This window comes from Diprion similis, chromosome 10 (genome assembly GCF_021155765.1).
Source record: "Diprion similis isolate iyDipSimi1 chromosome 10, iyDipSimi1.1, whole genome shotgun sequence".
In the NCBI taxonomy this organism is placed as follows: domain Eukaryota; kingdom Metazoa; phylum Arthropoda; class Insecta; order Hymenoptera; family Diprionidae; genus Diprion; species Diprion similis.
This window is the reverse complement of record NC_060114.1, coordinates 11,996,645-12,012,342: the sequence shown is the minus strand read 5'-3', so window position 1 is coordinate 12,012,342 and position 15,698 is coordinate 11,996,645. Positions and strand designations below refer to the sequence as shown.

Here is a 15,698-nt window from a genome sequence, read left to right as displayed (position 1 = left end):
AATTTTACTTCTACGTATTTTTATTTATTCTTTCTCTGTCTGTTAACGGTCCGTATCACGCAGACAGGACGAAATCATCTCATTCGAAATTCAAACGATGAGAGAGAGATGCGCGATCCTGGGTACATACATGCATCCAAACGTATCGAGTCGCTTCCTGCGACCGAAAGGCGAGAGAAAGAGAGAGAGAAAGAGATAGATAGGCTTTACTGGCCGGCTAACGTTTTGCCACTCCCACCAGCCTCCGGATGAGCTGCTTTTATCCCCGTTGTTATTTGGTCTACCGGGTTGATTTCGCGGAGCGTGTAATCTTTCTCACTCTCTCTCTCCATCTCTCTCTCTCTCTTTCACTCTTTAATCGCGTGCGCTCTTGAGCCTCGCCAAAGCCCCGCGAGTCGTTTGTATAGTAGGTAGACGGCTAATTAATGGTTAATCGGATAACGCGTAATTAATTAACGAACGACATGAAAGAAAGGGGGGGGGGGGGGGGATACACAAAGAGGAAAAAAGCTTGTAAGAAAAGAAAAAGGAAACGAAAGATATTCGAGAAGAAAACGGATGGAGGAAACGGCGCTGATCATGTAACATGAGAAATAGTCAATTTCATTCCTACACTTTTAACTTCACTCTTTTTTTATCTGCTATTTTTAAGGGGTTGCTCTGGCCGATTTCGACGGTTACGTACATTTATTCAAATATCGAACTCGACGTATGTTAAATCCACAGAAAGGCTCAACAGCCTGATTCTATACACAATTCTGTACAGAAAACACCACAATGCATAAGTATTTGACTCAGAAATAAAGAAATGACACAAAAACTTTGAAATCGCAACAGTAAATTCGTAGTTTTCGTGCAGTTTCTTCAATTCTGAGTTAATAAAAAATTAATAGTAGTGTTTTTACTTCAGAATTGTGTATAGAATGGGGCTTATCGAGCCTTTTTATGGATTTAACATACGTGGACTTGGATGTTTGATGAAATATACGTAAACGTCGAAATCGACGAGGGCACCAACTTAACGAACACGGCGAACTAATAGTTATAAACATGAAAGCGGGGGGGAAAAGCGAGAAGCAAAAAACCGAAAAAAAAACAAGAAAAAAAATTCAATCAGCTCTCCAGCATATACATACCTATATATATATAGATATAAGAAAGGAAATTGTGCATGCACCATACCTCGGCGAATAAGCGAGATTATTTATAATATAATTCGGAGGTAATTCGAAGTTGAGGGGGCAAGAGACAGGGAGAGAAATGAGTATCGCGGGGATTGCAGCAACACGGTACGTCTCTGAAGAGGAGAATAAAATCGGGAAAAATGAGGAGGAATAAGGAGAGAGAAAGAGAGAGAGAGAGAGAGACTGAACTATACATATATAAGGAGGCGTGGCGGATGAGAAGAGATGAGAAACAGAGAGGAGAGAAGAGAAGAGAAGAGGAGAAGCTGGGGTGATTTTCTCTGGATAAAATGGTAGAGATAAAGGACAGCGGATAGATGGATTTCGATGATAGAAAAACAAGAGAGCATTTTCCGCACGGGGAGAATCTATTATTGATAAAAGCATTTCCCAGGGAGTAGTAGATATTCCTGCGCGGCAAACAACCACCACCACCACCACCTTCCCCTATACTTCTTTCTACATGTACAACGAATTCCGACCTCATCCTCCTCCCCCTCCTCCTCGTCGTCATTGTCGTCGTTGTCGTTTTCGCCTCACTCAATCGATCGATATACACACATGTGCGATGTATATACATATATATATATATATATATATATATATACACACACTATAACGACGTGTTTGCGTAAACTGTGACCAAAGAAGAAGGAGCAGGGAGGGAGAGTCTATAAGTCCTCGTGTTTCCCGTTGCGGGCCGGAGAAGGTGTATAAACAACCGATTCGCTTTTTATCAATTTCTTGCACTACGAATATTACGAATATTAATGTGGCTGAAGTTAGTAACGTTATTATTGTAACGATTAACTTCAGGAAAGAATCGTTGTTTCACTACTGCGGGGATGTAGAATGAAAATAAGTAAATCATAACAAGGCAAAACTTATTCATATTTTGAATACTTGACTATATCAAGGTCACCGTAAGCTTAGAAAACAGTAATTTTTTTCATTTTTGCTAACGGGAGAAAGAGAGAAAGCGTACTCGCATGCAAATCCATTATAAAATACTAAAAGAGTCGCGTATTTAACCGAAGGAGAAAAATTCGTTCGATCAACTAAAAGTTTACTTCACTATGGACACAAGTATACGCATATATATATATATATATATGAAGAAAAAATTCAATTTGCTAAAATGAACGTTTTGGCAAAGGATTCAGCTCGGCGATTAAATTATCTAATAGATTCCACATTGTGATGAAAGTTTATTTTCAATTTCAAACAAGTCGCATGAGAGTGTGAAAATTTTTCTAAACGTAACGAGAAACCGCGGGATTAATTGTTCCCGTAATTTTAACAAAACGGCGCATACCGATCTATGGAGATGATTTTACATCACCGTCGATCTGCAATAACAAACCATAAAGCATTTCCGGAATCATGATTTTGATACCGGAGGGTAGTGAAATACAGTTTATACACGTATGAGGTAAACGTCCTTCTGCAAGTGCTTGCAGTTACAATACATATATGTATATATATAGTATCTACAATGCCATTCTCTGTACAAACAGGAATAGAAATTCCCGGCAAATAATTCTACGAGCAAACCAAAATGTAATCCCAACATTGCATAAACCGGATTCGCTATATATACGTATGTTTTATATATATATAATATATGTATGTAGATGTAGATGTACATGTATGCGACCAAAGGCAAACTGCAATATATTTCTTCAATATCTGCAGGCTATATACCGTGAGCAAACTACATAAATAGAATAAGTTTGCGCTGATGGCGGTTTCCCGATGCGAATCAGAAAAAGAAACTTCGTTTACTCTGGAACCGAATCATTAGGTAGAGATCCTGAATGGTGCAGGGTACGGTGTATACATATATAAAACTGATACAGTGGATAAATAATCGTTAATGAAAAGAACGAACGAGACGTGGCAAGTATAATTTATATACAGTCGATTCGAAGAAATCACTCTTACTTCTCTCACACACACCTATATTCCATGCATACATATGCGTAATTTATAATTTGAAAATCCTGACGCTTTTCTTTTCGCTTTTCAATTCGTTTCAATCGTCTGTAATAAGCTTGGTGAAATGTGGTTTATCCGATCGCCAACGTTTGAATGTTTGTAAATATACTGCATAATCGAAGATTGAAATTAATTAGAAAATCAACGACGTCTTTGTCGAACGGCAGTGATTAAAGATTCCCAAGACTCGTTATCGTCTACCTATTGCTCCGGGATTATTAGACACAGTATAAAACACACAGCCAGCTGCGAGGTAAAATAATAATGTACTTTCAATAATTGTCCGCGGCTGTCGATCATTCCTTATTAGCAATACATCAACGAGCAAGAAGGATGATAGCTGCTTGATAAATGAGCCAAAACTCCTCCGGGGATATAACGATATTGTATTACGTATTTTGTGCGGGAGCTTGTCGTCTGTATTAATAATCTGCAGGTTCCCCCGCCGCCGATTCACATCATGCATCGTTATGTATAACCACGTGTAACACCATTATTAATTACGTTCAAATAAATTCAACGCCATAACAGATGTATGGTGGCTTTTTTCCGCTTGCTTTCCCTTTTTTTTTTTTTTTTTTTTTTATTATCGTATTGAAGTTAATGACGTTACCGTAACGATTGATCCTGAGGAAAAACCGTTATTTCGCGATTTTTGAATTCGTTTGAATTTTCAGTGAACCGTTAGAAAACAAAACACAATCATATTTTGAAATCTTAGTTTCTTAAAAATCGTTGTGAAAATAAGAAAGTAATGGTTTTCCCTATTCGTACAACGGGGATAAAGAAGATAGAAAGAGTAAAATGAGAAAAATTATCACAAGGAATTGTACGGACGGTTTTATATTCTGTAATAATGTGTTTTTTCTTACCTGATACAAAAGCAGCCACGTAGAGAGCGACGAGTAGGGGAAGGAAGAACTTCATTTCCATCGATGCATCCATTTCGGCGATTCGATAGTATCAATCGATATGCACAAATTGTGTTTATAAACTTTTGACGGAATTATTTTTCCAACTTTTAATATCACCAACTTTTTGTTTAAATATAGAAAAAGAAACGATTGTACATTCACAAAGAAAACTGTACAGCTTACGGTGTTTAAGATTTCTTCTTCGATGATTCACAGTTAGAATTACACACGATACTAAATACCTGTTATACGCACGTAAATTATTTATAATTATTCGATTTGAGAAAGCGATTCTTTCGAGAAGAGACCCGGAGCAATCCTCGTATCGTTATTGTCCAAAATTTATTCACTTTCTTTATCTATTCGTTCACGACAGGATATACATGGAACACTATGATTCGAATATAACCGACGATTCACTCTCCTCGCATTTATTACCGGTAGCACACGAATTATCCGCGAAACATTTGGCACAGGATTGAGCGCAGGGCATTATTCTTTTTTGTCTTTTGTTTTCAGCGTCGTGAAGTTCGCCGCAGAATTTGAAAAAAAAACTGGCGCAAATCACGCAGCGCGCATCACATTAACTCACTTGTTACAGTATTTACAGTCTGAACGCAGCCGCGGTCAACCGACAACTCCTCGAGGTGATGAAACAAAAGAAACACACACTCACAATCCTTCGATATATCTCGTTGCACACAAGGATGATCGTTCACAATTTGGCACCGATCGGACGATATGATTTCTGTTTCGTTGCTCGAATCACGAGTTACGTGAGATAGGCAGTAATATCTTCACTATTGGCACGAATTTTATTTCTATCGATATTATATCTTCCTAGGCTGTCATTTCGATGCTCTTTACTCTCAATTCAGATTCCCGTTCATCGAACACTGTGGATTATGGGTTACGAATTAGACGTCGAACTGTTGTAGGCGATTCATCCTGTTGGCCAGCTACCAAAACAAACCACTGCCGCCGGTTTAATCCCAGACGCACGTGCGTTACTCCCGTAAATTGTTACGTACACCTGTAACAACGCGCCGGGCATCCGTTCAAATTCTTGACGACGAAATCGCGAGGAGTTTACGCCCAAGAGAAGGATCTTGGCAAAAAAATCGTGAGAAGGAAGGGCGGGGGAGGGGGAGAGATAGAGGCGAACGCAACCTGAGAAAGAATAAACAAACGAACGTCGACACTCGAGATATCGTAAGAGTCAGCTTGCACTTGAAGTCGGCGCCGGTCCGCACTCGGTCTCGCCTTGATTAAACAAAACAACAACGCGGCAAAGACGCGAGGCCGAAACCCCAAACTCGAGTCGTTTATTCCGTGGTATCTTGAGTTCGGAGAGACGAAGACACCGTCCGTTCATCCCTGCGCATAGCAGCAGCAGTCTATCGCTGTTGTCATTAACTCTTTACGGAGGAGGAAAACCGAATCGAGAAACCACCGCACGTTGATGAACCGGCGCCAGTAACGGCCGACATCTAGAACTGATCTAGATCGGCTCAATCTTCCCCGTGAATCGTGTCTCAAGCCTCGCGGTAAACACAACAACAACAACAACAACAACGACAACAACGACACAAATTAACGCGCTGCGATTTCTTGGATCAATGAATTTCTCATATTTAACTGAAGCACGTTCACCCGTTCACCTTGTGACCCTCTATGTTTTCAGCTCTCCGACTCTCGGCGTACTTCTCACTGCACTTTTCGATACCTGTGTGATGGATGACGACGGATGCCGATTCACTCTCGGGACACTCACGCCGTTGACGCGATCGCTCGGACCTCTCGGAGAGGAGTAACCCGGTGCCCTGAGCGGCGAGAGGGAGCCGGGGATACCAGAGTAGAAGCCTCTGGCTTTGCCCCCGCAGAGATCGACGGGAAAAGCCGAACCCTAACGGAGGCTATCGAGAGAGTCGTGCGCGCGCGCCGACGTGCGCCTCTCCCCCCTCCAGGTCCTGTTCCCCCACCTCCTCCCCCCTCACAACCTCCCGCCGATTCCCTACCCTTTGAGCCTTCGCGCTCCGGGAGTAACCGGGAGCAACCCGCTCGGCGGACTCTACTCTCTCTCTCGCTTGCCTCCTTCGCGCTCTCTTTCTCTCTCTCTTTCTATTCTCCTTTCTTTCTCTCCCTCTCACTTCGCTCGGGAGCCCCGAAACTTCTCTTCTCGCAAGATCAGATGAGATGAGATGAGATCCCTACGCACGCCTACCAAAAGACCGTGAACGATGCTGTCGGACTGATTGTGACTTGATTCTTATTCACGTATACCGATTTTTTGGATAAATATTGCAACGAAAATGTGATGGAACTGATAGTTGGAAAGTTTCGATGAAAGTAATCTAATTACCTACATGTAAAAAATTTTTAATACTGATAATGAGTCCCGATATAATTATATCAACAATGTCAGAGAAATCACGTTTTTCTATTATTTTTTTACCTTAAAATCTACTTATAAGATTCATGCTCGTCTGATTCTATTCAGAGGATTGCGGATAACAATTAAATGTATTTCTTGCCGAATTATAAATTTTTCAGCTCTAAAATATGCCGATTATACATACATACGTATCCGATTGTTTTTACCAATTGACGAGATCAAGAAAATAATCTATCTTGTTGTCAAACGATTTGTAAGAAGTTCTAACCATAAAGTAAGCTATTATTCATTAGAATCATATACACCGGTATGTATGAGTATGTTTTTAGTAGTGAATAACAAAATAATGCAACATCTTTGACGCTCTTAATCACGAGGTGTTTCAGAATATTTTCTCTTTATAAATCACAGAGATTTTTTTAATCAGACTTCACTTGATTAGCTTAAACTGCATTTTTGAAACTCTGTTTTGTCATGTTCCTGTTTCAATAAATTTTTTACCTGATTGTACGTCCTATACATATTCTATACATTCATATCATGCTCTTGTATACGGTGTGTTATTTAATCTAAGTAATTAGTATACTATCTGTCGGACCTTGATCACGCCTCCGGCGTGATCTCCGTAGTTTCCACTATCTATCCGCCAACCTATTTTAGTTTACTTCGTCGATATTCCTTCCAGCTTACTCTGGCACCACGAAGTATCGCATGCACTACTTTTCTGTCTCCTCTGTGTATATTATGCACGCCTTACAGATCATCCATAAGTCCTAGACGTAGTAAAAGTACGTCTCGCTCTCTCTCTCCCTCTCTCTCCATTTCTACCTCCTACGAATGTACATTCGAGAATTACAGCTGCTGGCGATGCTGACGTTGGTGTTTGATGTATAAGGTACAAAGTGGGCTGGATAAAAAACGAAGGAAACGAACTAAAAAAAGTAGGTATACTTGGACGGCTTTCAAATGGATAACTTATAGGTATGTATTATAACTCACGAATGGAACTAGATAGATGCACATGTACTCTCATGCATGTGAATACGCATACCTGCATACCTGTATACCAGGTATAAAAGGATCGGAGTTTCTTGTACCCTGCATATACTTGCCGAAGTGAATGCGTCTCGTCCCATCTTCAGACCACTTACTGCACTATACATATACATGATACACCGATCGATCGCGTCGATTTCAAATTCATTCTAAAGAATTTATACCTTTACGATAATCAAATCTTGGCACGCAAGCAAATTACATTTTCCAAGCCAGCGAACATCATTCCATCGAATCGTTCAAGATCTACCTGTGCATCGAATTGCTTGAAAAACATCTCGAAATTTTTGTTTACACCGATACAACGAAGCATACTTCTCAGCTGATTGCGAGCTAAAAATGTAAGTAAATTTTTTTTCATACTTGTACGATCAGCACGTGTATAAGCTGCAGCACACAAGTCCAACGCAGTCTGTATGTCACGTGTGCTACGGAAAAAGGTCATCACTGTACACGAGCTAAGTGAGAGAGAGTTAGAGAGAGAGAAATGGAGGTCTAAGGTTAACGTCTGTCGTATCGCCCTCCCAAGGGTAAAATGCCACGTATATATTTATATATATATGTATGTGTACACGCACACCAGTATGCACATGTCGCCTGTTCGGATCTGGGAGAAATGTTTCAGGATTATATGTTTACGTATATGATACTGAGCAGGTTGATAAGTGCGAGGAAAAGAAGTCCTTGAAAATTTTCAATGAGCAAGGTTTAAAAGATTCACGTATACAAACATACATACATGTATTCTGCGTGCACTCTTGAAAGTTTTCCACATATATTTCTTCACCCCCATGTCCCAATCTGGTGTTTATTTCATAAAACATTTTATCCCTCTCCGGTGTTTTACTTCGTTTTACTGGAAAATGTCCTCGTGACGTCGGAATCTGGATGTCAGCGCCATTTTATCACTACATAACCTAAATTTTTCATTTTAATGGAGGCAAATCGTCATTTTTCAGGTTTTAAATTACTCAAGTCGTATGAAGTAATAAAACATAATCAATAACATGCCTGTTCTACAATCCACATGCGAAAAAACACGATCAAGGCTCGGCTGGTTGCGTTAGTTTCGTTTTTTGCCACCAGATGATGCATTGCAAAGTGATAATCCCAATACGTGCATAAGTATATTTTTATGTAAAAAATGAAAGCATCCATAGCTTTATCACAGTTTCAATAATAATCTGCAAATTGTAATATCACTTTTAATTACGAAAATACTTGCACAACAATTTCCTCCATTTTTCATTACAAGGTACATATTATAAGTACAAATTGTAATACAGATTGTTATGACTGTGATCACGTTTTATTTTTGTTCTTCTTTCACAGCTTCGAGTTGTTCTCCACTTCGGTGGGGCCTCGCCTCGCTCCAGCCGAGTTTCTGCTCCTGCAGCTGCCGCTCTATAAGCGTCGTAAGAAAGTAGGTTTTGGGGTATTGGACACATTTTCCACTTGCCCTGATAAAAAATTTGGTCGTCATCGTGAGCCGGAGTAGACGTCTGCCAATAGCTATCAGTTTGATAATAATAATAAAGAATATATAACTTTATACCTAAAATGTCATGTATGTATGTATAACTATGCATATAACAACGAACCTCACGTGTACCTACTGTGAAATTTACAAAATATTTATTACACGAAATAGAAATATTATAAAACACGAAAATAAGAAAAAGCTTTCTGTTTAATGTACCAATTTCTGCCCTCCTTCGATCCTTTGCCGACTTTATTATACCCCTGAACGCAATTAACGTGCATACATATAAATTATATCTTGACCCAGCTTGTACCTTGTTAGTGACACTATTAAGGTGCACCATGCATGCGAAGATGCAGTAAATGTAGAGAAAATGAAAATAGCGGTAACGATTGCAGTTAATAGTAGCTAGTTAGTAATATGGTGTTATGATTTCAAAGTAGACTCGAATTCTCGATACGCGGGTGATATACGATCCTGCAATGCAGCTACTTAAGTGCTGCAGCTTTATTGAGATTGTCTGTTAACTATTTCGATATCCTTCACGGTATAAAACTTTTCCGAGAATTAAAAGAGCAAGGAGGAAGATGAAGAAGGAGAAGAATTCCATTTATACATCTAACTTTCTACATACCTATATACCACGTGCAGGAATTGACTTCCGGCGTACAGAGTGTGAACTTAATTATCGGTATCCGATATCTCGCCTAGTCTGTCCCGATACACATACACACACGCAGACCAGTTTTTTCGACAGCCTTCGCGATATAACTGGCTTTAAAATACGTCGAACACGAATCGAATGCCATAACTTCCCTCGCAGGTGTAGAATCTTCTATATCATTCCATTGAAATTATTGACCTGCTCCCTGCGTTGAACTAGAAACCGGTGGTTGCAAAAGAAAATAAAGAAAGATTAGAATACCAGAAAAAAGTAACGATTACAGATTCGCGAGATATTCTCCAGAAAGATTTCACGCCGTAGTAGATTGAACTAATTGAATTTGAAAAAAATGCAAAAGAAGATCAGGGAGCAGTGATGAAGCTTTTTGAACAGTAAATTGCCATTATACAAGAGGTATTGAAATGTAAATTACTATCACTCGGATCGAAATTTATTCTAAACTCGATAAAAACGCGTTGTAAAAAATGGTAGTAAAACCATTTCGTTTAATCGAGATGCTGCAGATGTTCGCAGACGATTACTTAGCCCCTGTAGTCTCCTCTACCTCACCCCGGTTGTCTACTCGCTGTTGCTTATTCTGAGACTTCGCTTCGATAAACTGTTAAGAAAAAAATATTACTCGATTTTTCCTGCATGGGGCGAATAAAAAGTTGTGTATCAGGTTGAGCGGCGCGAGGAAAAAAGAAACCAAAAAAATCTGTGCAACACAGTTGCGTGTATCGAAATCGTGCTTCGAAGTCCGATAAAAATTTTTTACAATTCGCTGTCAGCGTGTCCGGTGTTAAACGGGGATAATCGAATGTTGAATTCGAAACATTCGAACGTATAGAACAAGATGGACGTTGCAGGAATTCCGTGAGAGTCAGGTAACCTGAAATTAGGCGCCGGCCCCATCTGCGAACGCACAGACCGTATCTAATTATTCGTGATTCAGGTTAGAAGCGCACGTTGCCACGATAACAAAATTCGAGCCCTGTTATACACGTGCCGTGCGTATGTACGTTCATTATAGATACACGCAGAGCGGGGATGCACCTCGTGATGTAAACGCAATTTAACCACACCGCGTCAAACGTCCTCTGTATCGCCTCTCTCTCTCTCTCTCTCCCTCTCTCTCTTTCTCTCCCTCCAGCCGTGACGGCATCGGACTCGATTAATTAACCCCGAGTGGGACAGGTGCCATGCCGTGGCAGAACCTGATCGCTGCAGTTAGGGACTGACGGATCACTCTTTATCGTGAGGTCCTCTAAGCTCCGGCTTATATATACCTAACCAGTTAGGGTGACGAAAAGCGGGCGGCACTGGCGGATGAAACTGGGTCGTTGCCTGCATTGCGGGGGAAAGAAATTTTCCCATTTTTCTTTTCCTTCTTAGTTTTCTTTGTTTTCCCTTTTTTCTTAACGCTTTCATTTTTTCTTTTTCGCGATATTCAAGTCCTCCAGGTCTCGCGTTACCGATTGCGGATAAAAAAATCTCACCCTCACCGCTTTTACCCTCGAATATGAAGGAGCTGAAGGTTGAAATATATTCGCACAATATTTCCCGCCAGAACCGATGACGTCACAAGACTTCAGCCAATAGACCCGCGGCGCAGCTGCTTCGAAACTCCAGGAACATTATACCTAGTAAGATTTAAAAAATCATGATCACACCTAGACCTAGCGGACTTGGGAATGGATATCGGAGCCCAACGTGTATGTAATACGAATAAGTGAGGCAAGACAGTACGGGTCGGACACTGAACCGCGTTTACCCCTGAATTAAACGGATCATTCGAGCCATATTACTGCACCCCAGGGCAACCTTATGAATATTTCATAATCAACACATAGCTGGAGCGTAAGGAGGGCAGGTTGGTAGGCAGATAGGAACCGTGCGGAGCTGCAGGCGGTTCCAACCATCCTCGAAACTTTCATCATATTAATTATTTCGAAATATGTGGATTAAATACGGTTCGAGTTGAACAGTCGACCCGCCGCCTCGCATTCTCGCCCCGATCCTCATCCCTCGCTCATTCTCTTTCCGCACGCTCTTACTCCCTGCACATTCACCCTTGTACGTACGTATAACGCGGCGTAATAGAGTTTGCTGAAAACGTCGAGTTTGACTACCGCGCAGCGTGAAAGTTATCTCCTAATTTTCAGGTGGCGAATTAACCGGTGTATAGGTACCGGCTATTTCATACTTTGGTTATAATTTGGGAAGAACCCGCGGACACCGAGACACAAGCAAAACTGATCTATAATATCACGAAATGTTAAATTGAGAGGATCGATATAATTTGTAAGTTAACAGGTTTTTGAAGATAAATATCACAGATCAGTATTAGAAATAGGGTATCGTTTATACATAGAAATTCACAGACCGCTGTGTTTGATCGAAATGATTGACTGGTCGTACGATTGCAGCTTGATTCTTGATCCAAGTTCAATTCCTAGCCTCTGTTGCACATTATACGAGAAACAAGGATTAAAATGAAATTTCATTCGACACATAGGATATGGATGTTACAGGTACATACATCCAATTTCCGTCAACGTTTTCAACTTCAAAAATGGACAATATTCTTCCCGCCATGCTTATATCACACGTTGAATCTACACAAATCACATCACTCAATTATTAACTCGTGATGGAGTATGAAAAGAAAAATACGAGGAATAACGCGGGCTGGGATCAGCGGGAAGAAAACGTTGGTTTTCGTCGGAGCGATGTGAATGATGCCGATAATCTGGATCCGTGGTAAGGAAATAATCCGGCCGAGCATGAGTGTTGATTCCATACAGAGGCTGGAGCTGATCATCCGACCAGCCTCGGTGGCCGAGGTAACCCGTCAGAGAAACTTGGTGGCTGCCGCTGCAGCACGTCGGGCTGACGACGTCGTACCTCGTCAATGAAACGAGCCTTAAATCGGAGACGTCGGACGTATCGGACGGAACCTGCGGTGCACCCGGCTGGAAGTGATCCTCTTCGTCACTTGTCACGTACAATCTAGAACGAAACGAGAAAAGATATTGTCTTTTTTTCTTATTTTCCTTGCGCCCCCTTTTCTCTTCTTCTTATTCGTATAATATATGTACTAAAAGAATATTCTCTGCATTGGCGATGAATAATTTTGAAGAATTTACCTTAAACCGTGCAGCTGTAATTATGAAAAAAAATTACTGAAAAGAGTAACGGGAGAAGACGATCATCTTCTTTATCTCTACAAACCTGTGTACGTAAAACTAAACGTCTAGCTCTCTTAGAAAAAATAATGTTTATGTCTAATAGTTTTCGCACAAGCAGCTTTTAGTTTCTTATACAAATCTGCAACCGTCTGCTTGGGAGGATCTTTTGATCCGCGCGAATACAGCTTTAGTGTTCCCCTATTTCCGTCTGTTTCGGTTAGAGGTATCGCGATGTGTAACGCAATGGCTGAGTTTATTTTCCAGACATCCAAAAAACTGTCCCGACCAATTCCCACATTGCGTTTACCAATCCATATCCTCCCCGGGTTTTCCGTAAGCCTCTCACTCGTGTTCCCTCCAATATCATCCCCTCGACGTTTCCTTACGACTCTGTATAGGTATATAGTTATTTTTAAGAGTGACATTCGTATATAACGATATATAGAACCCGACCGGCGCTTTCCTCATTCTCGACGATGATACGTCACGTCTTTTTATCCTTTTTCTCCTAGCACACGGCGGATCCTAAACGATATTAAATTTTTAATGGACGGTTAGATCGTCCGGCTGATTCCACGTTTAACTAGCACACTCTTTGCCTTTATACTCTTCGCGGAGACATAATGAAACGCGATATACAAGGTATATACGGTGTAGGTATAATGGTATAATACATATGTATCTTAGTACTGTTACCCAACCGCCTCGCGCGAAATTAAACGCCGTCGATAAATTTTAAACAAAAGGATCTTCGCGTGTACGTTTCCTTATTAATTACCCTTGGCTAAGGTTGTCGTTTGTATCCCGAAGGGCCGCGGATTCTACGTTGAAGGAAGATTGTTGAACGCTTGCGAAATTAAGCTTCTCCTCGAAAAGCAGCTTCCCCTGCAGGAATAGCCCGGCATCCTTGACAGTTGGCAGTTTCCTCCTCGTTCCATCTCCGTCTTCATCTCTGTAATATCCAATGGCGAGTTTCTCCACACCAATTTCGCCTCCCTTCTGATTACCCTGTACGGCACTCCCGATGATTCCGTATCCACCCACATTTTCGGCCACGTGCCGCTCGTTTATCTCCAACGGAAACTCGAAGGCGCCATTGTACGGATCGTTTGAAGTAACCTGACGAAACGGGAATAAAATGATTAGAATTACACGTAATTTCACGTACGTACATCGTTTAATTTCATAATTAAATAACTAATTTGAAATATTTTGACAAATCGTCATTCTCAATGCTCCAAGTTTAATTTATTCTAATAATCATCAATAGTAATATCAATAGCTTAAAAGAAAATGAAGCGCGTATTTACACTACAGGCTTTACTTTTCATCAGTAGACCTCTAATTTTTTATTTACCTACGCAATAAAATTGGTGAAATATGAAATTTGTACAAATTTTAAATGCAATTAATTACCGGTTGCCGTTTTTCCCCGTTGATAAGCCCGAGGAAATCACGAGCGAAATTGGCGAGGCTGGTAATCGAAGCGACACGGTCGCTGTCCCGAGTTTTCGAACGGTTTTGAACGTGTCTCGAACGCTTTGACGCGACAGCCGCGTAAGGGTGATCGAAATTAGAGAGAATGGTCGTTCCCATCGCTGCCGACACGTAGGGGTGCGGGTTAAAATTCCTCGGCGTCAGGCCGCGTTCCGGAACGATTGATTCCAGGGGATGAACGCCGGGACAAACCAGTACCGATGCTAACAGACCCAGAAAACCCTGAAACAATTAATTCCCTTTTAATTCTGCGCCTCTGCCGCTAATATTAATCGCCAGTACGTGTAACTTTTCCTCTCTTTTCTTTCTTTTTCAAAGAATCTTATGCTCTAAAACAGTTTCGAATAGATATAGATACTGTACCGGTTCCGGATACAGATTCCGTCACCTACACTTTACACGAACATTCTAGAAAAAGGTTTGCGTCTTGACTAATTGCAAGTGAAATGTCGGTAACGGAATCTGTATCCAGAACCTGGACTGTCTATTTACTGTTTCAATTATAAATTATTATTTTCGAATTATCAATAAAATAATGTAACTTCAGAGATTGAAGAACAAAAATCAGGATTATATGTATTATAAATTGTACAATATCGTGATGACGTGAAATATCTCTTTAGCTCAAATTTATATAGAATATCTGTCACATCGTACAAAAATGGGATGAAACTTCATCAAAGACCTGGACATGGTGGGGTTGGCCTGATAAATATTTTAACTTGGTTATATCGAATGAATACGGAAACAATCGATAGTATACAATATTCACTGAAAACATGAAACACGGAGAACTTGTGAAATAGAAACACAGTTTTAAAACTCGGTTAATCACAAACTAGTTTGTCGATAGACATTCAAATTGATATCGTGCGATTTTTTCCTGCACCATTTCCAAACACTGAATCGAAAAAATGTACAATTGTGACGGATTCAAAGGATGAACGATTGTCGGATGACAATCGCAATACACGCGAGGTATAAGGTACCTAACAATAAGTGATAAACGCTAAGTCTGTCAGAGAGCCGAGAGTATACGACGGGATGGCAATGTGCCGAGTTTTTATACACCTGTGAAAGAGCAGGATCTTCTCCCGCCCGCACCATTTTTAGCACCGCGGGAATATTTCGCGCACGTGAGAACGAAGGAGGGCTGCAGAGGCGCCTTACAGTCCGAGCAACTTGCGCCGTCTGTATTATACCGGTTAATTTCACAACAATTTATTATACACACGAGTATCGCATCATGTGAAGTGAATAATTTCTCGGTATCATAGACGTAATACATATACCTATACCTATTGCGATATAACCGC

General features: G+C 40.7%; 2 protein-coding genes across 2 annotated transcripts in view; both read right to left on the bottom strand.

The window, feature by feature from the left end:
• Positions 1-4,937, bottom strand: part of LOC124411922 (nephrin-like) — a 188,103-nt gene extending 183,166 nt beyond the window's left edge. The window contains 1 exon segment of the mRNA XM_046891464.1: positions 4,055-4,937. Coding sequence (XP_046747420.1) covers positions 4,055-4,127 — 73 coding nt within the window. The 5' untranslated portion in view covers positions 4,128-4,937.
• Positions 4,938-11,999: 7,062 nt separating this feature from the next.
• LOC124411494 lies at positions 12,000-15,088 on the bottom strand. The gene is made up of 4 exons (XM_046890631.1): positions 15,040-15,088; positions 14,302-14,604; positions 13,664-14,004; positions 12,000-12,706 (listed from the first exon to the last, which is right to left on the bottom strand). The coding sequence occupies exons 1-4, from the start codon at positions 15,073-15,075 to the stop codon at positions 12,331-12,333; spliced, it is 1,056 nt and encodes a 351-aa protein (XP_046746587.1). The 5' UTR covers positions 15,076-15,088; the 3' UTR covers positions 12,000-12,330.
• Positions 15,089-15,698: the final 610 nt, after the last annotated feature.